Source organism: Gasterosteus aculeatus, chromosome 17, assembly GCF_964276395.1.
Source record: "Gasterosteus aculeatus chromosome 17, fGasAcu3.hap1.1, whole genome shotgun sequence".
NCBI lineage: Eukaryota > Metazoa > Chordata > Actinopteri > Perciformes > Gasterosteidae > Gasterosteus > Gasterosteus aculeatus.
Window position 1 is genome coordinate 5,412,371 of NC_135705.1, and position 27,013 is coordinate 5,439,383.

The window sequence follows — 27,013 nt, forward strand, 5'->3', positions numbered from 1 at the left end:
GTCACTTCTAAAAAGTGGAATAATCCAGAATTAAAAACAACAAATGCAATGCATTATAACAATAATGTATTGGGGTTTTTTTTTGTATTCGGAAAAAGGTCAAACCATTGACTCCCATCGGCCAGCAGATGGCAGCGTCCAATAAAACGTAGTGCAGTGGAATTTTACAGGCTCAAAGTTGTTTTGACGTGAATCCATCAAACATTTCACAACGTTAAACTTCCATTGCAAATATACACGATGTGCACACGTGCACACATCATGTATATTTGTAAAGTGTACGTCATAATACAATCAACCACCGGTGTTTTTAACTTTAACACATACGATTTACAAAGTGGGTCGTAGTCCTAAATCCGAAGTGCGTGCAGCATTGAACACGACCTGTGTGTTTAGCGCAGTGGAGGAAGTGTTTGCACCACAGAACATTATCAGATGGAGGCATTTGGTCCTGATGATGATGATCCAGATGCCCGGCGCAGATAAACGAGCCAATCACAGCGGCCCCAGCAGGAGGGAGGGGGGGGGGGGGGGGGGGGGGGGGTGCGCGCTGTGATTGGCTGCCCTAGCGGCGCAACCCGAAGTCGCGCAGCATCTCCCGATACCCCCGCTTCCTTCCCTTCACTTGTTATCTGTCACACCTGCAGCCTCCTTCCTCTCCTCTCCTCTCCTCTCCTCTCCTCTCTCCGGACCGCCACCGCCACTTTACTTCAGCCGCCCCCCCCCCCCCTCCCACCCCCTCTCCCTCACCCGCGCCCGTGCCGCCTCTCCTCATCCAGGGGTGTTTTCAAAGATGCTGGCTTGTACGGAGATGATCACCATGTGCCTGCAGTCGGCCAAACAGAAGCACATCCTGGCTCAGCAGCGGCAGCAGCCGCAGCGCGGCGCCGGACGAGGTCTCACTATCTTCCACGACGTGAGTTTCCTGCATCACCGTCACCGACGTGCTGTGTGTTTATCAAGTGATTCCATCTGTTTACTGTTGTCGGTGTTATTCTCAGGGTGTTTTCAAGCGGACTGACGGTGTGACGGGTGCTAAATGAGGACTTTTTCTTTTTTTGTTCGCTTTTTTTTTTCATTCCCTAAAAGTGAAAACAGAAATGAGAGTCATTTTTGTGTGTGCGCGTGCGTGTGCGCGTGCTGGGGAATGAGCTGCAGCTGCTTCCTCTGCATGATCAATTAAGGTCTCGCAGTCGGATTGGTTTACTTTAGGGATCGCTGGGGGTTCTCTTCTTTTTGTTGCACAAAGACCTCCGTTTTGTTTACGCAACAACCGATGCTACACGTGCACAGACACACACACACACACACACACACACACACACACAAAGAAACAATATGTTTATGCTGTATAACCAAACTAATACTTATGACACAAACTCAAAGCGGGACTGCGCAATGAATCAATGGCATGTATCATTGTATGAATATCCTCATTAATCTGGCTGCAGCATCTTTTGGCCATTTGAGGAACTGCAGTTTCTGGCACTTTCCCTTTAGCTTCGTCTTTCAACACTTTAAAGGGGTCGCTCGGCTGCATTCCATTGAAGTGACGCAATTTCTAACAAATGCCTTGACCCATCATTCTATCCTCATCTTTTATTCTTTATCGATCAAATCCGAAATATTTTTGGAACAGCACCGATACTAAACCCTAAATATCAATATTTGTGGTGAAAACAAATCAAGATATTCACTGTTTCCCATTCAGCCATATCTCAAATACAGACGCATCCCGATTGGAGTTTAAAAGAATCCCACTCACAGCCTCAACTAACCTGCAACCCAGCAGAAACTTCCCATGGACACATTAATTATCCATTCATCACACGCTGCCATGTTCTGGATTAGCAGGCCGCTCTCGCTAACTGACAACTCTCCGTTTCTGATGCTGCAGTAGACAGAAAGCCTCAGTGAGGACACAGAATGGTCTGCCCCCGAAGGGCCGCCTCCTTTAGTCGCCAACCCTGAGGTTTGTTTTGTTGCTGTTGATTTCGGCTGGAGAATATAGCATGTGCATGGTATCCCCAGCAGTCCCCGCGGTGGGTTGAAAGGTCAGTGAATCAGCTGACGCTGAGACAACTAAAAACAAGCATAAATATGTTGAGTTAAAGGTGTATGCAGATCAATGGTGATCAATATTTCTGAGATCACGCCAGTGTGAACTTTATTATTGCAGCTTGCACATTGATTTGCAGCAGTCTGTTGGGGAAAAACAAGTAATTACTGATGGGGATATTAATTAATGTAAAAATCATTGTAATTGTTTGAAATCATCAACAGATCATAATAACATGAATGCAGCAGAGAGAAAGAGGGAGAGATCAATACATCAACAGGGTCAATATTGTGTCACAGATGCAGAGATTCACACTTCACACATCGAACTAATATCACCGCAGTGAGTTTCAAAGCAATGGCTCAAAAAATATCCGGTTTCGAAGCGGGCCAGGTCTCTGTGTACCCAGAGGATCTGGATGAGACTCGTTCCATCCCATTTCCTCTCGATGACTCTCGCATCGCTCTCCTCTCTCTCTCTCTCATTTTTTTCTCCTTCTGCTCTTGATATGTCGGTTTTCTTATTTATTTTTTTTTGCTGGAGGAAAAAATGTGATCACAAGCTGCCGTCTTTTCATCTAAAAAAAAATATAATAAAAAAACGGTGTCGGCAGAGTGTGAGATAAGCCGCTGTCTCCTCAACACCTGCCGCCACCACATCAGAGCAGCCTGACCTTCTTTTGGGCTCGCTTTAAATGATGCAGCAGCATCCTCTCCTGACAAAACAAACCACAAACTAGTTTGTATTTGAGGTGTTCTCCACTAGATCACGATGGGGAGGAAACGCTGCTTCCTGCGTGCGTGTTACAACGAGGGAGAGAGGGAAGAAAACGCTGTGTTTCATGCAGGGCTCAGAAGAGTCTGCCCTCCTGCTAAAAGCAGCATTTTCAGTCATTCGCAGCTCTAAAGTCACCTTGGAGTCTCGTCCGGCGAATCGACGACGGGAGAACGGGCGCGTTGTGAGGCGGTTCGGAATGACCTCCGGTTATTGGCCGGGGCCTGAAGCTGTGGAGAGGCAGACACTTACAGACAGAGGGCAGAGGGGTCGGCCGTGAGCTCGGTGACCCGTGTCAATAACACCCCCCCCCCCCCACCCCCCCCCGCACGAGCTCAAAGCCGACAAGAACCAAAGTCCTCGTGACCGCTACCTAGCAATGGAAATCTTTTCCCCCCGAGGGGAGTGGAATAAAATCCTTAGCACAGAGCAGATAACGCTTCTTCATTTTAATGGCGAGGCTTCTTCGATGAAGTCGGATCTATTCACGCAGGAGTCGGTTTGAAAGACATCTCTTCACACGGTTGACTTTGGAAAATCAAGATTATTTTTTTTCCCACTCTCTTATTTTCATAGATTTAGCAACTAAACTAAACAATGCAGTCTGCAGCTGTATTGTTGCCACATTGAGTCACAGGGACCCCAGTTGACAGGGATTCATAATGGAGCCGGTTTTAGTCCAATTATCTAACCCACTTATTGAACATGAAAACAAAGCTTATTGTTCTCTTATTGTCCCCGAAACTGTCGACTGTAAACATCTATTCTTTTTTTTAAGGGCTCCTCCAACTTTTTTATCCACCCTAGTTCATTTGTCTGTGTGCGCAGCATAACAATCCAGCGGGTGATTATGAAATGCCTTTGGGGGGGAACTGGCCGTTGTTTTCAGTCTAGATAAGTGGTTTGGTGATGTTTACTCCGGGGATTCATTTAAAACCTGCCGGATCGTATCCCACGGATCCGTTTTCATCATTGGATCTCAGAAATAAGATATCTTAGTGGTAAACTCAGTTTTCCTCTCCCCATTTAGAATGATAATAAATAATATACTTCATTTGCGTTTATTTGCAAGGCGCATTTATGGGTTTTTAAAACCGTATTATGTGTTAAATTGGGAGAGCATTTTGCTGTCGACCAGGAGGCCGGCTGTTCCAAAGGCCGGCCAGCACCCCCTCATCCGTGTTGTCCAGCTCTGTGTCTTTTTCATTTCATCCAACAAACCGCTTTCCCACCGTTAGTCACTGCAACTGTTTATTTTCGTGCGCCTCGAAACAAGGCGCCGTTGTTCATTTGCTGTGGAACCTTTGCAGAAAAACTGCTTCTTTTTTAATTATCCGACACATTGATGATGATCAGTCGTACGATCAGAGCATCGAGTATCAGACTCTCAGCAGCTCATCAGCCACACATCCTCGTTAGCGTCTTTAGCTTAGCTGCACAGTGAATAAAACAAGACAAGGGTCATGCGCTATTTACTAGTGTGTGTGTGTCGAAGTCCATTTATCCATTTAGAAACATCCTCATCACAGTTGTCATTAAAGCAAACGTGACTGTCTTCAGTGCTACAGTGTGAGACAGAAACAGACCTGGTGCTGATGTCTGCATTCATATGTTTAAACAAGCACACAAACACCACGTTGCTGCAGCAACACGCTTAGCTAGCGGTTCATGCCTTGACCTATACATGAAATGACAGCGCTCCTTTTTTCACAGCACATTTGTAGAGTTGTCGAAGCAGAAATAGCACATGTGTAAACCAAAACGCAGACGGTGTGTCACGTAACGAGCCAGAACGCATTAAAGCAGCGGCCCGCGAACCGTAATCCACCCGTCGTCAACGTTCTCGCCTGCACCGGCGCTGGACAGCGGCCCGGCGAAGGCCCGGAGAGGCGGCGGGTGTCGCTTTCAGCTTAGCGGTTTTCAGCCGCTTGGCCGCGTGAGCACAGTCAGCTGTGAGAGGAGCCCAAAGAAGCAGCCGTTGCAGGGACTGATGCTCGGAGTGAAGCTTTTAAATAGACTGTTAGTGCTCTGGGAGGCAGGGAGGGGGGGGGCGTTGGGGGGGGACCAGCTGGCCTCAGTGTGCCTTCCTCAATCTGAACCCACAGCATTATCGATTACTCAGCCGGTGGCTCATGCTGCTCTGTTAATCCCCGTCCCAATAGCGACATACCCTGAATAAAAATACAAATAATATCGCCGAGCTCAATAGATCCAAGCGTCTGAATGAACAACCTCACTTTATTTGGTTTTTCCTCGGAGCCTCTTCCATCACCGAGGCCCCCGCCAGATGCTAACGAAGCCTCTTTGCTGCTCGGCAGCTTCAGGCCTGTTGTGAAGTCGCACTTTACTCCACAGGTGATTATTAAACCGGACGCATGCTAAAAACTGGCATTCGACCTTCCAAGGACGCTGAGTTATTGTGAAGGCCCTCGGTGGGGAGTTTCCGTTTGGTGCAGCAGAAGCATTTTAAACGGCAATTGTCAATTTCACCCTTTTTACAGAACCGCTTTGGTAATACCACTATAGAGGAAATAACCATCTCTGCCTTCCTCTCTTTTTTTCAGATTTTCCGCCGAGCAGACAAAAACGGTGAGTAAGCACACGTCTGTTCAGGGTTCTACTTCTCACGTGATCTCGCCGGAGAGATCCAGAATGTGGATGAACGACTCTTTGAGTGAAGCTCATTTCCTCCTCGCGCACCGGAGAGTTTCTCCGTGCCAATTAAAAATGACGCTGCGATGCTGGATTGTGGCCACTGCTGGGAGGATGTGTCACACAATAAAAGCGTCTCTCTGTCGCCGTGGACACAGATGACTGGGTGCTGTTCACAAATGAATGTGACTCATGTTCAAGCACGACGAGCCAAGCTTTCCTTTTAGCTGTGATTAGGAGGCTAAATAAGGTAACTGCTCAATGTACTTTGAGTTATTCTAACACATTTTCCTTACGCTCAGGCTTATCTTTAGTACCTTAAAGCAGGTTGGTTGTCGGATCAAAACAGGGTTGTTGTTTCATGGTGAAACAAAAAAAAAGACACAAAAAAAAGCGTAAAGAACGTTAAATATTTTGTTTGTTCCTGTCACGGTTCTCCATTTATGCATTTTGTTTCTATTAGTTGCCTCGTACCTGTGAGATATTATACCCGCCCTCCAACAAAAAAACAAACCAAATTCCTCTCAAATGAAAAATAAATGCACTCTGAAAGCTAAATCAACGCTGAAAATAAAAGCAAAATACCAAATTCAGAAGAATGAATTGCTTTCCACATGGCCTGATTCCCAACATGTCCCAATGCAGCCGCTGTCATCGGGTATCTGGGCGGACACCCGGCGGAGCCATCAACCAGTTGATTGATTTCTAAAGTCAATCACAAGGACGTGAAGTGAAATAGGTTTTTCATAGCCAGGTGTGCGTGCTTCGTGTTGCGGGGTGTATTCGTTCTGCGATGTTTGCTGATCAGGCTTCAGTAGGATCTTTTTTTATCTCATGACATGCTGTGGTTCAGTCCAATTAGCGTGTGGCCAGGAGCGGCATATGAAGCCACAGCAGCAGTGACTGTGGGGAAGTTGTTTTGACTTTTATTTAAACTGTTTGAGCTTGGTACATCTTTAAACGGGTTTTTCTCCTCTCTTCAACACCACAATGTGAAATCCTTATTTTTACAATCAAAGAATACAATCAAAGTCCTGAATTAAACAATCTTCGCATCAAACTTTTTTGAAGCGAACATACTGGAGTTGTATTGTGATTGAATTGCTTGTTTTCACACACCTTTTAATCAAGTTGTCTCGTCTTATTTTACTTGACAGCTTGTGTTTCATTCTGCAGACTTTTTCAAGTTCATTGGATTGAGAATCACACCGAGGTCACACTCCTTCGGTCAATGAACTGCTGAGTCTGCATTTCGTCCGCCCCTTGTTGCCTCACCTTCGGGAACCTTTTGAGAATCTGAGTTTTGGGGCGGGATGGGTCCAATTGAATAAACTAACTGAGCTTAAATGGCAAAAAAAAAAACGCCCACGAGCAAAGTCCCTCCACTGAGGGAGATGGAAAGTACTTGAGTAAGATAAGAGCTGGAAAGATCAACGAGAACCAGTTCATATTATTTGTCTAAGCGTGTTTAATGTTTTTTTACCCATATGCATGAAGTCCTGACGATGACGAGCTGCCTTACATAATCCCAACAGTCACAAAATAATTGGAAAAATGGTCACAGATAGAGCAATCCAGCTTTTTAATTTGTTTTAATTTGTTGTGCTGTTTACAAATTGTAGTTTTAAAAAGCAGTACAATCCATGCAAAAGTAAACTTTTGGGGACAATGACAAATATTGAAATCAGTGTGATAGCTGAAGAGTTTTAAATCAACCCGGCTTCTCGCCTGACATTATAAATAGTAAATAAATAGTAAGCTGCCTTCCAGCACAACATTTCGTGGGTCTCAATTTCCACTCATCAAAAGTAATTCCCCCACAAACTACCAAAGTCTGCTCTGTCAAGCTTGAAATGACGACCGCTTTAAAACCTCACTGTTGCGTTGAGCGTCCACTGACGCGCAGGTCATTGTAAACAGGTGCAAAGTACTTTACGGCCCAATACAGGACACCTCGTGATTGTCGGCCTTTGGCCCCCATTGCTTCATCACCTGCACCTGCTCAGTGTGTTTAAAACCATGTGTGTCCCGCGTCTCGTCGTTGGTTTGATTGTCTTTTTTTTGGGGGGGTGATGTTATGATGTTCCTCATAATCCTCACAATCCGTTTTCCCGCTTGCTCCTCAGCGTTTATTGGACCCCTTATTAAAGTAACTTAATAAACCCTGAGATCTGAGTCCTCCATGTGCTAAACTCTGACAAATTAAAAGCTGAAATGCAGCGGCAGGTTTTTTTCTCAGAACGCCTGACAGGTGGGCTGGTGCATCTTAAGCGGAGCATTGGTAATACGTGTGCAGGGTACATGGGCGCTTGCCATGAAGAAACAAGCCCCAGCTCTCATTGCAATGCTAGTTGCTTTTGAAGCTGAGATGCATTTATGGGAATTTATAAACCACTTAAGAGAGGCAGCAGTGGGACGAACCTTTTGACAGATGAGAGCGCGGCCTACTTTGTGCCCCAGTTTACAGGTCTTCCTCGCTTGGTTCTTGTTTACTCCGGTCTTGTGCGAACTTTGTTTAGAGTCTTTCTCTATTTTTGAGAAATCCATACTGTCTGTGTCCGGCTGTGTTTTAAAATCGGCGCATTTCACCAGCCAGTATTCATGCTCATTCATTCATGCACATTCCTTTGCAAGTTTGGGTTCAAGTATGACTAATAGCTCATTTTATTTGGCTTTATTATAAGAACTGCCTGTGCAGCGAGGTATTGTATGGAGGCTTTAACTTAGATTTGGGTCAATTTAAATGTGGATATTATACAAATAGTTGGACCTGCTTTTTTTTATTCTTTCTCACACTTCTGCAAATATTCTCTTAAACATATTTGCTTAACATACTGGTTTTCTTTTGCTGCTCAGACAAACTGCTCCAGTAATAAAAAATAGTTGTGGTTGGGTTTTAAGCCTCATTCCTCCTTAATGCTTTTGATTATTCGTCCACTCTATATGAAAAACAGAGATAAAAAATGAACAATTAAAAGTTTGGAAACTAATTTTCTATAATTTGAGACATCCAAAGAAATCTGGCTGGTTCAAGTAGCTCATATTTACCTTCTACCGGGTCAAGATTTCTGAGTTCATTTGCAGACTATAATAGAGTTATTTACAAGGAAACTTGTTTTGTTCCTTGAAAATGGTCCAAGAATAGCTTCGCTTCACCGGGAACACGACAGCAGCAATGCTTCAAAGGCTGGGTGGATAATATACATGATGTGAATAACACGAGTGATATTGGAAACTGTGATCTACTTAGAGAACCCACACAAGTTCTTTTTTGTTGGGCCATGGATGAATGATGTACCAATCTGGATGAATCTGCTGGCGTTTGCTGAGTAACTGATCACTGCGACTGCTCTGATGACTCTGTGGCGGCGTGGACAAATGTACCGCTACGTTGGACACACATACAGTTTTTAATACAACGCCACGTGATATTATCTGCGTGTCTGCAAGCTGTGCAGCCAATACCGGTGATACAGAATACAGCTGCTTATCGTGTTGAGGGTTCGGAAAGCCCTCGAAGGAGGCCTCACTCCTTTGTTCTCGTCCCGATGAATCAAAAACTCCTGAGGTGTGTCTTCTTGGGTGCATTTGAATGTCATTGGCTTCTCCTTCCAACGTGTCTCCTCCTGGATTGTCCCCTTCACGTCGAAGTGTGAAGCTGCTGCTGTAACCTGAGACCTTCTTTGTCTTATCTGTCCCTCACATTCTAATGCATTCAGTGTAGATACATTTGGCTTTATGTCTCAATGAGTGAATATAACAAAGCATGCATAGTTTGTCTTCATCTTATAACTAGTACACTTTAATTACAACACATCATAAATGATCACAGTTCATCACACTACATCATATAAGATCATCATATTGTGACAGAATGTTAATGTGTACAGTGTTTATAGGATTTATATGACTGCACATTGTGTTTGATTCATATTGCATTCACTTCATCTAACATGCTGATGTAATAAGTAATATGTAATAACACACATACTACAATTCTAACACTAAACATTACTACATGTATTATAATTTATACCACTAGGGGTGCACTTCTTGCTTAAATCCCTAACAATTGGCATAAGAGATAAACATCCCTTCAGAATGACGCTTGACCCAATGTGTCATTCGGTAAATAAGCTCTCGCAAAAGAGACTTCATGTGACTGCGGATACTAACGTTCTTGATGCTTTTAATGGCGTCTTTCAGAGGTTTTGGTTAAGTTACAAGCATTTTATTTCAATCCAAACCATAACATTTCGTTGACAAAACCCAACGGCTACCGAGACTAGTCGTGATCATTAAACACAAGGATGCTGAGGGCAGTATCAGTGTATTTGTTGCAGCCATCCCCCTGTCACGAGGAAGACATTTGACCCAGAACTGTCTCACTGGATGAAAGACACTGCATAAGCCATCCATCAAACTGATTGTCTCTTCAGAGCGTAACTGCGGCCTTGGCACCACAAGTACAAGGAATCCTTCCAAGTACAACACTCTGAGAAAGGACAAATATGTGCGGAGGCTTCTTTAGTCTCGGTCCTCACGGTTACCACAGATGGCATCAAAATTAAACTGCATTGACTGAGTGTGGAAGGATTTAAAGGTTGATGTTATATCATAGCTTTCACGTGAAAAACCACCAGGAAATAAAAAAAGACTAACGAGCCAAAGTGGCGGCGCTACACACGGCGGTCAGAGGTGAAGACGGGCGATGTCACAGAGGCTCCAGCTGAACAGATGGTCTTGTCAGGCTGCTCTCATTTCACCTCGTCTTTGTGCCGACGGGGTCATTATTGGGGTAGATGGCTCGCCTGTGAAGCCAACAGTCGTGCCGCTCAGGAGGGAGCACTTCTTTGCCGATGACAGCCCATTTTTAAAGTTGGTTTGTGGAAGGTTATGTAGCTGTGGTAACACGAGGTGAGAGAGAACGTGTCATTGTTTAATAATTGGTCAATTTGACAGTAAATATTGTAAATGGGTTCATGTCAATCTCGCTTGTGTTCCCGAGCCTCGAAAAGAGATGATTTAATGCTTTTATGTCTTGTGTCTTTTATCTGAAAACATGATTACCATGGGAATGTTTTTATTTTAAGATGGGGGGGTTGATTGTTATGCCTTTATGATTTAGAGGCGACCTATAATTATTTCTGTGCTTCTGTTGTTCTCCATGTTTAAGATGATGGCAAGTTGTCCTTTGAGGAGTTCAATGCCTACTTTGCGGACGGAATCCTGACTACCGAGGAGCTGCAGGAGCTTTTCTTCTCCATAGATGGCCGAAAAAATAAGTGCGTTCATTTTCATTCAAAATGGGCTGCAAATTTAATTCTTAAAAACAGTAGTTCTGTGTTATTTCCACAAGTGCTCCGTAAAACGTGCCTCTTTCACAGTTAGAAGGAAGCACAAAAAAAAAGACCAAACAGCAAGTGGGTTCCTTTCAAGTCGTCGGTTACAGGCTGAATGTCTCACAGCTCGAGGGAATGTTTTGTAAAAACGAGCCCTGTGGGCCAAACCCGAGCAGACTGTATTAACGCGTGCCCCCCTTGTTTGGACATAAAATACTAAGGATTTTACCAGCCACTTCAAAACCAAGTCGGCCACAATCGCAATCAGAGAAATCCGCCAGAGGGTTGCTGCTGCAATCACTGGTCTGAAGATAATGTTCAGCTCAGCGCAGCCACAGTGGAAAAGAGCATGTCACGGAACACGCAATGTTTTCTATTCTTCTATTATAAACCAGTTATTCTCTGCTATCTTTGGAAGATCTGAGATTTTGTATTCAGGAGTCATATGCTCCTTAACATATAAGCCAGACTTCACAACTGGAACGTGGACGGTGATTGTCAAGTGTCTGTGCAGGTCTCACAAGGCACTCGAACAAAGCATGAACAAACACCAGCACAGTGAGATGCGCTGGTCAGTTTTTTCTTTAGGACACTTAGCCAATCGGAGTGAGAGTAATCTCTGGCTGTAATAGCAACTCTGCTCTCGTGTTTTGTTGCGGCGCCAGTTCTTCCATCACTGTGTGATAAATTGCTTTTGGGCATGATGTAGCGCTGGGACAGATGGAACGCACCAGCCCTCAGACCTCCATCGCCATGATCCAGGCTTTGAGGCCATTGGCGAGGACGGAGCTCTGATGTCGAATTAAAGGACTCTCTTGTCCTTTTTATCAAGAGTATGTTTAATTCTGTATCACTTCTGAGACAAAATAAAAACATTTTGGGATACTTAGAGTCCATTGGAAAACTCAGAAAAGATCAAAATTCTCTTTACTCATTGTAACGATGGTTTGCAACTGAAGTGTGGACACTTTTCCACCAAGGCTGTGTGAGTTTTCTCATAACAAAAAAGCTATTTTACAGAAGGAGATCATAAGATAATGCAATGTGTTGATACATGGCCTTTCGTGTATCAATACATTGCACATGTGCACACAGTTTGTTGCCCGGGACACCAAGTTCAAAATACTGCAAATACACAAATATGATAATACTCTGTGGCAATATACAGTGATTTAACAAAAATTCAATTAAATTAACGCACATTCTTTCTATCAATAAAATGATATTCTGAGCGATGCATGTTATACACTTAAGCTTTATGGGTTTAGCCTTGGAGGGAACACTTAATTTAGCAGAAATAAAGACCAGTGTAACTTTGAAATTCTCTCATTTGTTTTCTAAATGCTTTAATCTCCTCTTGTGTTCCGTGCTGCAGCAATCTGGGTACTGACAAGCTATCAGGTTGGTGGGAGAATGTTTCCTCTGATTAAATGTGTTTAACGTACTTTTGTTTCTGTACAATCCACGACTGTCAATTGAATGCGTAAATTGAAAGGACACAGATCTGTTGACCTTAGAAATGATGCTCAGATGGCCTGAATGCAGCAAAGAAATGGGGCAGAGGCTCTAAAATATATCAATAGAACCCAAAATGAAGCTTCTGCATAATTTATTCCACGACAGAATGTGCCACTCGTCTATATTTATATGCATGTGCTGCTGATCCATTGACCTCAATTTGTGGGTCACATTGAGGGCTCTTTACTTTTTTAATTACGAACAATGAAAGGTCAAAGTTGTTCTCTTTACTGGTTTGGTTTTAAGTACTTTCCCCAAACAATTACCTTCATCTGTTTGAATAAATATTGATGGCATTTGTATAGAAGTTTCTTTCTCAGTTGGTTATTTATCAAATTAATCGGTATGGCATTTGTCATGAATTACTGTCATAACACAAAGTGATCAATATGATGGTTAATCACATGAAGCATCCACTTCATGGGAAGCATTGAGCGTTATTGACCCGTTAAACAAACCTAGAAATGTCTATTTTACCCGTGGCTTTTATTTTGTCATTAAATTTGTCTAAATGGAATCTGTCGATCAAACGTGAGTCAAAAATAGACTTTTGACTGTTCTGACGTTACAATGACACTGAAAGCTTGTTTTTTATTTCCTATTAGATTATTTCTCTGACCACCTGGGGGAGTATCTCAACGTACTTTCAGCCCTGGAGAGCCTGAATGTTGCCATTTTGAAGGCAATGGATAAAACCAAAGAGGTGAGTTTTTAGTTTTTATAGGAATCTCAATTTGAATCCCGCTTGGTGATTACAAAAGCAGGGATGCACAAAGTGGGGGGGTTGTGCTACAAATATATCTTCTTTTTTTTTTTCTTCTTGGCTAAGATGAAACACTGGAACTCACAGATGGAGCTTTAGCAAGTTTCCTAAAAAGATGACTCAATAAAAGAGGAATTTGAAACACTTCAGCCACAGGCGCTTCAATTACATTTCACAGGAATAGTGCCACATTTTAATAAATATGCAAATTACAATTATTGCAAAGAGTTACACATGATTCCACTCAGGTATGTGCAGAGATTGTTGGCTTATTTCGCAATTAAGCATGGAACATCCAGCCATTCTTTGTCCAGTCACGGAGAACTCTATCGTGTTTGTTAATACGAGAGATAACCTGCTATCTAGTAGCTGAATTGGACACATCCAGGCTAGTCGTCTCCCACTGTTTCCTGTCTTTGTGCTAAGCTATGCTAAGCTAACAAGCTGTTGGTAGTAACCTCATATTTGCTGTGCAATTAAAGGAGTGGTAGCAATCTTGCCATCTGACACAGTGAGAAGGTAAATTAGCAGACTTCCCAAAATGTAGGATTATTCCTACAGGAGTTGTCGAATAAGACTTTGTAGGATAAAGGAATGTTACACAGGACAGCCTTTAACAGCCTCAAATCAAGGGGTTTAAATTGTAATACTGCAGAAAAAAAGCAATGCGTGGAGTTGAGGAGACGTGTGCTGAATAATTATCTCCTCTAGTCTTAATTAGATCACCTTGCTCCTCTGTTCCCGCTTATCTTTCGAGCTGTCGGATCGGGTGAATCCTCAGAGCGTTGCACAATCGCTAGTTAGCCGCTGTGGTCCGTCTCTCCATCGCATTTAGAAATTTCAGTGGAGGCTACTCGTCATTACGAGTTTGAGCATCAGCCCGTTGCATGAAGAAGACTCCTTTTTGAGAGTGTTTGGTAAAACGAACGGCAATTATCTTGCCCCACCTTAGAATTTGGATGTGCGGTACTGAATAATGTATGTGTTCGGATAATTGAATAGCCGGTTTTAATTGCCGCCGTCTTTCATTTCACATGGGTCTTCCTGTTGTTGTTGTTTTGGAGAAGAAGCATCATACTTTCCCTCTCTCTTTCTCTCCCCGTGTGCGCGGGCTTCCTTCTTACTTTGTAAAAGGCTGAGCATCGCGCCCTTTGACCTCTCCTTCTGTGTGCCTCGCAGGAGTACCAGGGTTCCAGCGTGCTGGGCCAGTTTGTCACCAGGTTCATGCTCAGAGAGACGTCCAGTCAGCTGTCGTCCCTGCAGAGGTCCCTGCAGTGTGCCATGGAGGCCGTGGACGAGCAGAGCAGCCCGGCCCCGTTAGTGCTGCAGTCTGACACGTCTGACACGTCTGTACCGTTCGCGCTGATGAAAGTTCCTCTAAACAAACCTCGACAGAACACCTCGGCCGTTCTCATGATTTCAGATTTTAATTTATAAAGCCCATTAGGAACTAAGACCAGTTGATTTAAGTTATTTGTTATCCTTCATCTGACAATCATTTGAGATTCATTGTCCATTCCGACAGGGAGTCCTAGTTGAGATGCATAACAAAAGGTTAATATATGAATTAACAGATCATCAAGGAGCATAGCAAGAACGACAACTTACAGAAATCAGAGGCTAAAATGACGATTTGTTACAAACTGATTGTACAACATGTACTGTTTACTCTGTTTGAATTACTTCAATGCAAATTCCTAAAAATACGCCTTACTTTGTTCCTGTACTACACCATATAATCAGAATCATTGCAGGAAAGCGACCCTATGAAGCGTAGCGGCAGGAGCACTCTGCTGGTAATAATGAGAATGTTGGCAGTGAAGTCCGCCTTGGTCTGAGCAGAAAGGAAATCCAACTAATCAGTGCTGCCGCAGGGCCTTTTCAAACAGTCTGTAGCCTCTGTGAAGGCGGACTGCTTGAAATTCAATATTTCTGTCAAATAGTCTCACTTTCATTCAATGGAGCTCCTGGAATGAAAACCGATCCCAAATGTTTGCCTCTGCTGATTGGCTGAGGGCTGCCAAACAAAGGTTTGTTGCATCACTGCAACGACGATCAAAACATCTTTTAATTGCTCCAATTTTGTGAACCACTGCAAAAAGGCCCTCAGTCTCTGTGGTAAATGTAAAACCTGCACTTCATAGTTCTCTCCACAGTACGCTGTGGTTCATCAAAGACATTGAATGCACCCCCGCATTTCTTTGAAGCATCACTTATTGAAGACATTGAACGCACAAGATGCTCAGAGGAACAATTCGTCAAGGACGGACACCTTGAAGAGTACGAATCCGTCTCACCACGGGTCAATAACACGACCAGTGGTTCTAACGCACTGGCAAATGTTTTTTTGGACTATTTTGAACCAGCAAGATGCTCCCTCCACCCTCCATCCTCCATCCTCCATCCTCCACCCTCCATCCTCCATCCTCCATCCTCCATCCTCCACCTTCCACCTTCCACCCAGTCTGCTTAACGTGCACCTGAGGTTATCTGTCTTTCTCTCACCTCTGGTTTGTGGTGTTATTCCAAAGAATGCAGTGAATATAGCCAAGGTGAATTATTGAGACGGGGGGGGAGTATTTGAAAGCACAATGAGGGGGGCATTGGAATGCGGAAAAAGTCAGTCATAGAGAAAAATGTCTGCTATAAAAGGATAAAAAGGACACGATTGGAATATTTTTGTCCATAAATAACTCTTCTGAGATTGTATAAAAAATAGATTTTGCAGTGAGAAGGTGTGTGTGGGGGGGGGGGGGGGGGGGGGGGAATAAATTCAGTTGGCAACAAACAGCTTATTTGTGTGCCTTGTGCTCCGCTGCAGTGGATGTGTGGCTGTTGCAGTGGCCTTTGGGCTGCAGGCTGCTCTCAGCGTGAAAACCTCCTAGCAATGAGCCCCCCCTGCGCTGTCAGCATGACGCTGGCCACACAGACGCACACACACACACACACACACACCTACATACACACACACAGAGGCACACACGGACAATATTAAACAAATGTGTGGGGGTATTTTAAAGGCATTGAGACACACACTCCAGTGAAATAACAGTACAGGTATACACAATACACACACACACGCGTTGTGTCGCACTCTCGTGAATGCCCTTGACACTGTGCATTTACAGTCAGCAAACACCTTCCATGTACGACAGAGCCGTGCTTGTGTGTGTGTGTGTGGGGGGGGGAGTGTTTTACCTTTTTGTCTTTTGGGGGACATTAATCTGATTACACAATCACGTCGTGGGATCATTTTGTGTGTTTTTGTGTGCCTGTGTGTGTGAATATTTCAGTGTACAACTGCTACTTAATAAGCATTGGTGTGTACATGGCCCTTCTCTAAATGTTTTCACTTTTTATTTTGGACATCTCTGCACCATTGACTTCTCTCTGTCCCTCTGTCTCTCTCTCTCTTTCACTCAGTCCAAAACCCCAAATCTCCATTTGTGAGTTGAATCAATTATTAATGCATCCTTTCTTACATCTCTTCTCTCCTCGTTTTTTTTTACTTTCCTCTCCAGCATTATCCAGTGTGTCTTCAACGTCTTTTATCTTTTTTTATTTTACCCCCACCCTTCTGACAGCTGCTGTCTTTTTCTCTGATGCTTGTCTCCCCGGGTCCCGCCGCTGTCACGCCAGGAGAGACGTAAAGGCACCAGAGCTGACAGCAGTACAGAAGAATGGCAGGCGTTGTGGTCGTAGGATCCATAATAACCTGTGCACGTCCCCATCAGATCCCGGCATCCTTACCACGGGTAGGAACAACAGCACAGCATGTCAAAAAAAATTCTATGTGTGCAGTAAGCAGATTTTTGGAAGTTTCGCCCAAGCCTTTTAACAGTAGGCAACTTTTGTGACGGTAGAATATCGACAAATCGGGGGGGCTAAGTGTTGTTTGCAGGTGGCTAACGACAGTAGCATGCCGACTCATGAGTAACATTAGCACGCTAACTTTTCCCAATCCTGCTTTTCGCCCAAATGCCAAATGACACTGCGATAAATCAACGTTTCAAACATCGTGGCGTCAGTGCCGTTACGGCATATCAATGATGAAATGTACTCATTGTACAGGGGAGACGGGTTCAATGGTGGACACATGACGCATTCCCATCTCTGGCATTGCATAATTAGAAGCATCTATAAGCTCCGTCTCAGGGCTCTTTGCACCTGCAAATATCATATTGACATTTTCAAGGGGCCCATATCTGATGTTGAGCCACATTTATTTTCTTTTTCATTAGTATTGATAGACAGAACATCAGATATGGGGCCTGCAAGGAAGAGGATTGAAACCAGGGTGTCAAATCACTTTAAAAGTCATTTTCTTTCAGCTCTATCGGGAGTTGGATGTCATTTTGTACACATAATAGAAAGTCAGCAATTTCACAGTGATTGGCCAATTGATTTTCAGTTCCTCTCACGATAATTGTTTCTTCTGAATCCTTTAAGAAATTACATTTCCACATTTTCCCACACATAAAAACCATGTCTGAATTGCCTTTTTTCTCCTTGAGCTGATAGAAGCCATCTGTTTAGACAAGGCCTCCTTTTGAAATCAATCACACCATAAACACCGAAAGGAAACTTCATATAGCCCAGTCTCAATAGTAAGAGGTTTTAACTGTAGCGTGACATTCGACGGTTACATGTTGTGGTGTTTGCAGGTGTCAGCACGGAAGACGGACAGAACTGGTCTGCTCAAATCCACCGGCTGCAGCAACTGCTGGATAAGCTGGAGTGTCAGGTAGGGAGCAGTTCCCTCCGTACGTTTGCCACTCTGAATGAAATATACATTCTAAGGTGGACGGTGGAGAATACGTTTAGGAGTCCTGGCTCTCTCTCTCTCTCTCTCTCTCTCTCTCTCTCTCTCTCTCTCTCTCTCTCTCTCAGACTGCAGAGTTCGTATCATCATTGTTAAGTTTGTTGAACAGGTCACAGAATCAATTTCAGAGGAAACGACAGAGGCGTGTTGTTTTTTTTGGTGCCGTCGGTCGAAAAAACAAACTTGTCAAACGTGTGACAAATATGCAAAACGATGACAACTAATGCGTTAGCTCTTAAACCGTATCGCTGTCGTGAAAAGCGGCTGTGGTGTCATGGCAACAGTTTTTATAGTGCCAGTGTTGTTGCAGGATTCGGTTATGCAACATGGTTTTTCATATGATTTGACTTATAGTTCTTGAATTGAACTTTTTTTGTAGTGCCTCCATCTTTCAGTTTCCGTCCAGCTTTATGATTTTTTTTTGCAAGGGCAGCATTATTCAGAGCCTGTTATGTGCAACTGTGCTGATGAAAAGGAGTCAAGGCTGCACTGGCAGCTTGTAAAACACCACTTTAAGTAGATCTGTGTATCTGAGCTCTGTCACCTCTCTACCATCTCATTCCTCAATCTGCCATCAGGTGGCCTCTTCTTGCTCCCTTGTCTCAACACATCTTCCCCTCCATCTTGCTCTCCCTCGGCCTGTTGTCTTTATTAATTCCTGTTATTCCCATCTTTCGCCGTTCACTCTGCCTCTCGTCCTTTTCAGTCACTCTCAAAGCATTTTTCTCTCCCTAGCCGTCCGTTTGGCCGGGCCGGAAGGACTCCGGGTGCAATATCAAAAGCAATTCTTAAGCTGCAACGTGTTCAGAGTGCAATATCCATCCCCAGAAGCATCACGCACACCTTATGGCCACTTCACTCCTCTCCTCTCAAGTGCAACAGAATGAGTTTTCAGCCACAAAGGCTATATTTCAAAACCATAACCTTTTAAGATGGAAAGTTCAATCTGTTTCATCACGTTTACCGCGTGGCAATAGCCTACAGATGTGGTTGAAATAAATAAACCATCTCTTTACTTTCATAGAACAGCCTCATTGAACAAATGGGTGCAACCTTTATGGTTAAATATGGTTATCTAACGGTTAAATAATGCAAAATGACAATATACGTTGTGTGATATATGTTTAAAGGAAACTTCTGGTGTTTACCCAGTTGTTTTTATGAATGATTGAAGATAATGACGCCCATACCTCTCGCATCATCAGATGTTCAAGAAGCCAAAGTGGAAGTTCTCATATTCGTTACCTTCTCGTTTCAGGGTCCCAAGTTGGAGCCAGTGAAAGAGGACGCTCTGGCCAGCGCGTACAAGTCTGTAAGTCACTCTCCTTTTAGAGGAGTTGTTTCTAATGTGCAGGATGAACCTTTTACGTTTCTGTCACTGTAATATAATTGAGCTGAAATGTGTATATGTAAGTTCAATGACCTCTCTGAAGACGGGTGTGTGGCTTCTGCAGTTTATGGATGCAATTTATAAACGTTATGAGCATCATCATTAATCATCATCATTATTCTCCTCCATTGTCGAGTGGCAACAAAAAAAGAGAGATTTACACTTACGTGGCGGATGCAACCAAAAATAGGTGATTGTATTGAAGCCCTTTGTGCAAATGGAGCTCTGGAGCTTCCCTTCGTACTGGTTGAAGTGGTGACTCACTGCTGCCTTTTTAATTGTTGAGAAAAGTAAAGAGGGACGGGGGCTGGCGGTGTGCATCGGGGCCCTTTGGTTCAGGCCCACTTACCCGGAAGAGGACCCTGAATGACGGCCCGCTGCGAGCATGCGGCCCGTTAGCTGGGTACATCAATCGATAGCCCATTTCAAGGTGTCTTTCCCTTTGCGTCAGGAGGTCCGCGCATCGAAGGAAGCCGGTGCCGTGTGAAACGCGCCGTGTTCGGTAGATAGGTGGAGTCCGCTGGCACCACGAGCTGCTGTCGTCAGAATGTTATATACGTCCATCTTGCTTTGTGCAGCTGCATCCACGCAGTTTGAGTTCCTCTTTAAATATTTGTAAAGGATTCATCTCTCGAATATCTGCAAACACGCCTGCACCTGTGACGAGAGCCACACACACACACACACACACACACACACACACACAGTGAAATGTTGTCCTTCCTGGGAGCCAATATGTCATCTCTCCATAACCCGCCTCTCGGCCTCTGGTTGTTGTTGCCAACAGAACATCCTGTTGGTTCAGAGACAGATGACGGCGACCGATGGAGATCTGGACGACTTCCAGAAGGTTCTGAAGAGCTACACGGACGCCACCGCAGCCGACGCCGACAACCTGCAGTGAGCGCCCCACTTGCTTTCAGACAAAAGAATGCAGCGTTTAAACGTTGTTCCAGGCTTTGCTACTGAAGTAACGCATTTGATCATGAAACGTATACGGAGGAAAAAAGGACAATGTTTGTGTCTTGAGATGAAATTCATCCTCATCTTCTTCTCCATCCCGCTGTCAGCGTGTCCGTTCAGAAGCTCCCAGGAAACAGGAGTTACATAATGTATGAGTTCTGGCAAGACCGCGTCTCCTGGATGAGGTCAGTATCGTGTGTGTGTGTGTGTGTGTGTGTGTGTGTGTGTGTGTGTGTCAGATATTGGCAAACTGTTTGGCAATCTTAAGTTTTCGATGGAAATGTTCACCACCGGGGAAGATGAGCAGATGGCCACACACACACACACACACACACACACAATCAAACGGATGTAGCTTCAATTGTTTTAAATAGCGTCTAAACACATTTCTACGAATAACTTAATAAGCACAGACCAGTTGTGTTTTATTGAAAATGAAGGTGCTCAATGAAATTAATTTCTCTTCCACATTGAAGGCTCGGTGTGTAGGACGCACGTAGTTGTGTGCATGTAGATGGTCTCTTCTTCTCTCTTTCCCTTACTTTGCTTGGTCGCTGTCTTCTCCGTAGCTACTTGCAGTCCAACAGCAGCAAGGACTTCCAGCGCTGCGCCATCGACATGTTGGAGGATGCAGAAGTAGTTTCTACCATGTTGCTGCCAGGTTTGTACAGTAGTTTGTGGTATTAATAAACAGATTAAAATAAGTTCTGCGAACTCCGCTGACCCCGTGGCCAATTGGCAAAACCCTCCGAATTGTTCAAGTCATTAATGTACACTGACTTCCAGTGAGATACAAAACAGCGTTGAATGGACTTTTGTCGCTTTTAAGTTGGAACACGGGTGTAGATTGTTGCGTTGGCCTAACAGCCTTGTTCATTTTGGCCTATAGGATTTAATCTGCTAGTTGCTGTGTGTCACATTCAGCTGTTGCATTAGCACATCGGGCCTGGATATGTTACGATATGTGAAGATGCATTAAAAACCTCCTGTGCCTCTTCACCATAAATCACTTCATCAGTTAAGTTAAAAGGTACAACTTTTTTTCTAATTAGAGATTGACTGTGAAAATATAGAATGTTTCTGAACAAAGGCATACAAGGCGTGTGGATGTTCTCTTCAAGCGCCGCGTTCACGCTGCCTGTTTTAAAGTCAGCGGTTTCAGATCCGACGTGAGTATTACAAAGCTCCAAAAAGGACAAAAACACACAATATCAAATATTTTCTTGCACTTCCTATTTGGACTTCTTCAACACCTCAGCAGGATCAGCACACGGCGGCGTAGGATTAATCGCTGCCCCCCCCCCCGAGTCCAGGCCCTGATCCTGACTCACCACGTAACATTTGAGTCATTCGTTGATTTGTTGAGGGCCAATACAAATACGCCTCAGAAAGCGCGAGGATTCATTATTATCTCTGACTCTTTGCGTCCTTTGTAGAGGGTTATTCAGCCGTGTGGGCTGCAGGGGTTGCGCTCGTTGCTAGGTTACTGTACGTGGCTATTTACTTCCACATATGTGATTTGCACATTTAATATGTGATTTGCACATTTAATCATGCTGACTGTTTTTCGGACATAAATAAACAGTTGTTTAAACGCGGGAATTAGATAAGAGACTTTTGTGAGCAGACCCAGAAGTTATTTTCAGAGAACGACAAATGTGCGGCTTGTTTGTCTTTGTAAAGCCACAATAAATGTCAAATAGATTTCCACAACAAAACTATTCAAAATTATACATTTGAATACGTATTGTGGAGTTTGCTGCTGCGGATGCCATTCAAGCCACAACGGGCTGATTGGGAGAAAGAGGACAGGTTATGAGTCAGACGTACAGAAAGGAATAGACTCTGGAATCAATAATAGAAAAAATAATAATAATAAAACACGACACACTGCTGCTCCTGGCAGAGGCAGCGCGGTCACACTTTTATTATTACTTTCAAGGAGAAGCGTCGCACACGCTTACTTTGGTTGAATCGCACTAAGATTCTGATGACTGCTTTGATTTGAAATGGAAATCAAGTTAAATGTAATGCAAAATAATTTGCTTTGTATCAATGCCTCCGTTTCACCGGGCGTTGACTCTCAAATAGGATACAAAGCTCTTTTAAAATTTAAAATTGACCCAACTGCTATTTTACTGATGGAAAGGTCCAGCAGAGATGTGGAAAGAAATCCAGCGTAAAGTTGATCAATGGTGGTTTCTAAATGAGTTGTGTTCATGTGTAGTGACCCAACTGTGTGTATTTGTGTGTGTGTGTGTATTTGTGTGTGTGTGTGTGTTCCCTCAGCTTCCTGGTGGATTATGACTAACAACTAGCGACTGAATCCAGGATGTCACATCTACTGCCTACACTGTCACACGGACAAAGACGCACATGCATGCATCACCCACACACACACATGCACACTCACTCACACACACACACACACACACACACACACAGGATAATTCAGAAGACAGCAGGAGACAGAGACATCCAGAACTCTCCAGCAGCATTAAATGTCCCTCAGTCTTGGACTGCTCATTATTGTGCCGCTTGTATCAAAAGGGACGGTTAAACTCCCTTCAGCCGATCTAATGACTTGAACGTGTTTGATTCTCTGCAATGCAAAAGCCTTTTTCTCTCATGACCTCCGCTCTCACTTGGCCTCCTCCCTCTTACCGCGGTATTTGTCTGAACTACGCCGGTGGAGAGGAGAAAAAAAAAGAGGCTTAAATAGGCTGCTACAACAAATCCAGTTGGATCCACCAGTAGTGTTATTGTGCTTGACCAAGTGTTTAGAGTTGAATAAAATGAAATAGGAGATGGAAAGTTTAGCGTTCATGCTGACAGAAGCCTTCTGTCATAGTTCCTTTAAAGCCAGGCTGTAAACGCTGTATGATTCTGGAACACTGTTTTTCTTTCCTTCACAGAATGATCAATCTCCCTCCTGCCCTAACTGCTATCTATTGCTAGATATACTACGTATTTGTGTTAGTTACGTCTCCTCTGGGACACGCTCTCAGTTTCCAGTAAGTAAGTGTAAACATTTAACAGAAGTAACGGCCTTGTGAGGAGATATCACGTCAAGTTAACAGAAAATATACAGTATTTCATGGGTCATGTGATTACTTTGATCACGGTAGAGTTTATTCCTTTTGTATATATGCAACCTCGGATATAATCATATTTATGTTGTATTTCGGTTCTGTGATCTGAACCGCAAGTTGTAACCAAACTGAGACTCGACTTAAGTGAGATTAAAGCTGTTTATTGTTTGAAGTGAAAACGTCTCTGGATCTTCAGTTTTCTAAAGATATTGTGCTCGGATTTGATTCAGAAGTTCCAAACAGAACCGTTTACGGTTTCCTTAATGAGGGTTTGGGACCACTGAGGAGGAGAATAATTACAAACCGGGCTGACACACGCACGGCGCTCGGTGGCAGATTAGCTATTCATGATGTTGTCAAGGCTAAAATTTAGTCCCATTTTGCTTTAGCGCTGGTTTCGACCAATAAATACAAGATTCCCAGATTGTTTTTGTTTTCATACCCAGGAAGTTGCTAACTTGTCTCTAAATCCAGTTCACAGTTGGATGTAACGATGGACAAAGCATCATTTCCGTGGATCAGACCAGAACCTCTCCTGATTATTCAAGTGTGTGTGAACAGAATGCAGAAGAGTCATTAAAGGGTCCGTGTCGCGACGCGTGTTGCTACACAACAGCTCAAGAGAAGAAGTCCTCGTGCATCTTCTCTCTTAGCAATCAGCATAGTGTGAAGTGACAGTTTCAGCGGCTCTGAATACCAACGAAATGTCCAGATCCCTTCTGGCAGTTGTTATGACAGGAACATAATGCAAGAGAGCCTTTGTGCCCCCGAATGTGTGCCCGGTCCCGGAGGCCGGCTCATCAGCACGCCGATTGCTGGGGCTGCACGATGTGATTGCAAGATTACCGGCGAATTGGAGCGACCCTCGTCTCCACCCTCTCGTCAGACGCAATGAATGGTGGCAATCAGGGCAGCCGTGGGGGCCGTGAGGATGTGTGTCCACAAGCGCTGATCCTCACCTGCGCCTGCAATCACTGAGGGACGAGCGTCACCGCCTCACCCTCCACCAACACCGGGGGGGGGGGGGGGGTCTGAGGTTATTAAAAATAAATAAAGGCTGTTTGAATAAGAATATTTCCAGAAGATCTAACGGACCGGGATGTGAATACCTCCGTATGGCCAGTGCATTTTAATGCATCGTTATGCACGTGACTTGTTCCCCTTTCCAACTGTTGTGATTTCACACGTCAGATGTTTGGTTCTAAAAATAAACCCCCACCTCAGAATCTATCCAGCTCCTGCAGTCACACGCGGCAACACAAAAGATAGAAATTCTCCCTCTTTTAGTGTGGATCTCGGTGGTACCGCAGGGATTAACTTGCTGCTTCCTCCTGCCGCCTGCTGCTGGGTGAGAATTGTGTGGACCGGAACCGCTGTGGAATGCATTATTCTGTCAAAATGCCACCCAGGAGTCTCAGGAGGTTTTTATCTTGCATTTGAACATTCCAACACAGCACTGAAACATCAAAAGCAACCACGCTGACTTCTGTGACTCTATTGATATTTAATTGGAGAGATGGATAGTCTGACGTAAGCTAAAAAAATAAATTAAAAAAAGCCACCATCCCATTTCCCGTACTCATTTTGATTAAAAGATATTTTCCCACAATTCATTTCCTGACTTTGAAACATGTCCTGAAACGTGTAGTTCTGTATAGTGAAGCACTTTGACGAATAGCCAAAATGAAACCATTTTATTACCCATCTGCAGCGCTCCTTCAGCAGGAGATGTATACGTTCAGCAGAGGTGCCCTTGGCTCTGATCTGTGTGTGTGTGTGTGTGTGTAAGTGTGTGAAAACACAGGTCGTCCCTTCAGGGGGCCGAGGTGACCAAGAGACATCTGTTGTCCTGTCTCGTTCGTCCCCTCTATTTATTTCCCGCCAACCCGGTTAGAGGAGGAAACACAGAGGACATCCGAAGTCAAAGTCAGTGTTTCTTTGGTTGTGTTGGTGGAGTACAAGTTGTAAATGCACAAGAAGTAGATCTCAAAGAGCATCATCACAAACACGCTAAGACACTTTTCTGATTCTGATCCGTCTGCGTGTTGCAGCTACCGGAAACCCATGAGGTCGAAGCAGCAAGCGAAAATGAAATAACAACTAAAAAGCAGAATGAATCATGAATTTGTTAGTGTTCAAACGCAGTTCATGAAGACGTCCACAGACTGGTAGCCAAAGGTGACACAGCGCCAGCTGTTGTCCAATTTCATGCCTCTGTTTCGCCATGGAAACTTGACTGTGTGGGAGGAGACATGTTCAGAGGGTGTCTCGCCTCTGAAGGTCTGACTCACTCGTCCGCTTCGACTTTGAGATTTCTCACATGGACTTCAGGGTCGCTATTAACAAAGATGTTCTTTTCTTAAAGGAACAGTGTGTATCATTTAGAAGGATCTATTACTAGAAATGTAATATATATCAATTAGTATGTTTTCTCTATTTTATGGATAGATGAAATCCGGTGTTCTGATTGGTTTATTTACAGTAAGAACCCGTCACACTCATTGAAGAGTCCACTTTTTTTCCACCCCGGATGTTTACCGGAACTTTGTCACGTATACATGTGAGGGGCGGCATGTGAGTCAACGCTTATTGCATGCATTGTGTCTTTTCAAAATAAACTTCTGTCTTCACGGGAAGCAAAGCTAAATGTGCTTCATTTTATGCCACATAAGTGATACACACTGCACCTTTTTTAAGATTTAAAAAGCTTTTATAAGCAAATTGCTCTTGAAAAAGTTTCTCAATTGATTGTAAAATCAAAGCGTTGTAGCCGGGCAGAACATACGAAGGCGACGTGTCAGTGCAGCATCTTTTGGTAACGTACAAAAAATCTCAAAATCACAACAACAAAAAAAATAAGCGTCCAAATCATTGGCTGCCTCAGTCTCATCCCTGAGGAACATCAAGGGCTCATAATGAAGTTCTGCCAAAGAAACTTGTGACAGAGGAGCAGTGAGAGAGGGAAGGCAAAGGGCCTGTTCCAAATTACTGCCACTACTTAACATATCTTATACCGCCACCTTGTGGTTATCTATAGCATAACATTTTTCTCCTGCATTTTGACCCCTTTTTGAATGTTAATTTATCTTCTAGGATGTGAAACTGTTGAAGGCACCACTGTTTTTTAACGAGGAGCTTCCGTATGAACAGACTTGAATGTTAATTACCTTCTCATGGAGATGGAAAGCGTTAAATTATACATGGCCGAATATGGTGCCACTTCTGAATAATTCCATCTCTAGAGGAGCCTTCCCATTAACTCGTACCTGAAATCAAAGATGCCACTTGAATATTTTATCAGGAGTCACTAAATATTTCACAATATCAAGGAGACAAAGAAGACGCAAAGCTTGGTGGCTTTTTTGAAAAGAACCTGCAGTAAAAGAAGTTTATTTAACAAGCAAAAGCTCACTATGCTTTCATTATATTATATATTATTCATCAGAATTATGAATAAAGACTAAAGAATAAAGAACAAAAAAGCTCTGTTATATCAACTTCTTTTGATAGAAACATTCTGCGGTTCAAGTTTCTAATGACAAAAATTTCAGAGTGTCATTTGTTTTACTGCACCAAACACAAACTTAATATCTGGAATATTAAGAACACCACAAAGCTGCATTGCTCTCCAGTTTAAG

General features: G+C 43.6%; 1 protein-coding gene across 3 annotated transcripts; it reads left to right on the plus strand.

The window, feature by feature from the left end:
- The first annotated feature begins 467 nt into the window (after positions 1 to 467).
- necab3 (N-terminal EF-hand calcium binding protein 3) lies at positions 468 to 23,554 on the plus strand. Of its 3 annotated transcripts, none has more exons than XM_040203890.2 (13): positions 468 to 916; positions 5,398 to 5,422; positions 10,662 to 10,770; positions 12,203 to 12,228; positions 12,951 to 13,048; positions 14,288 to 14,424; positions 16,748 to 16,863; positions 17,773 to 17,852; positions 19,189 to 19,242; positions 20,108 to 20,220; positions 20,391 to 20,468; positions 20,853 to 20,944; positions 22,573 to 23,554. In XM_040203890.2, exons 1-13 carry the CDS (start codon positions 794 to 796, stop codon positions 22,599 to 22,601), a joined length of 1,080 nt encoding a protein of 359 aa, XP_040059824.2. In that variant the 5' UTR covers positions 468 to 793; the 3' UTR covers positions 22,602 to 23,554. The 3 variants fall into 3 exon arrangements, with proteins under 3 accessions (XP_040059824.2, XP_040059823.2, XP_077947858.1); XM_040203889.2 differs by having other exon boundaries at positions 600 to 916; positions 14,288 to 14,454; XM_078091732.1 differs by having other exon boundaries at positions 600 to 916; positions 14,288 to 14,445.
- The last annotated feature ends 3,459 nt before the right edge of the window (positions 23,555 to 27,013 follow it).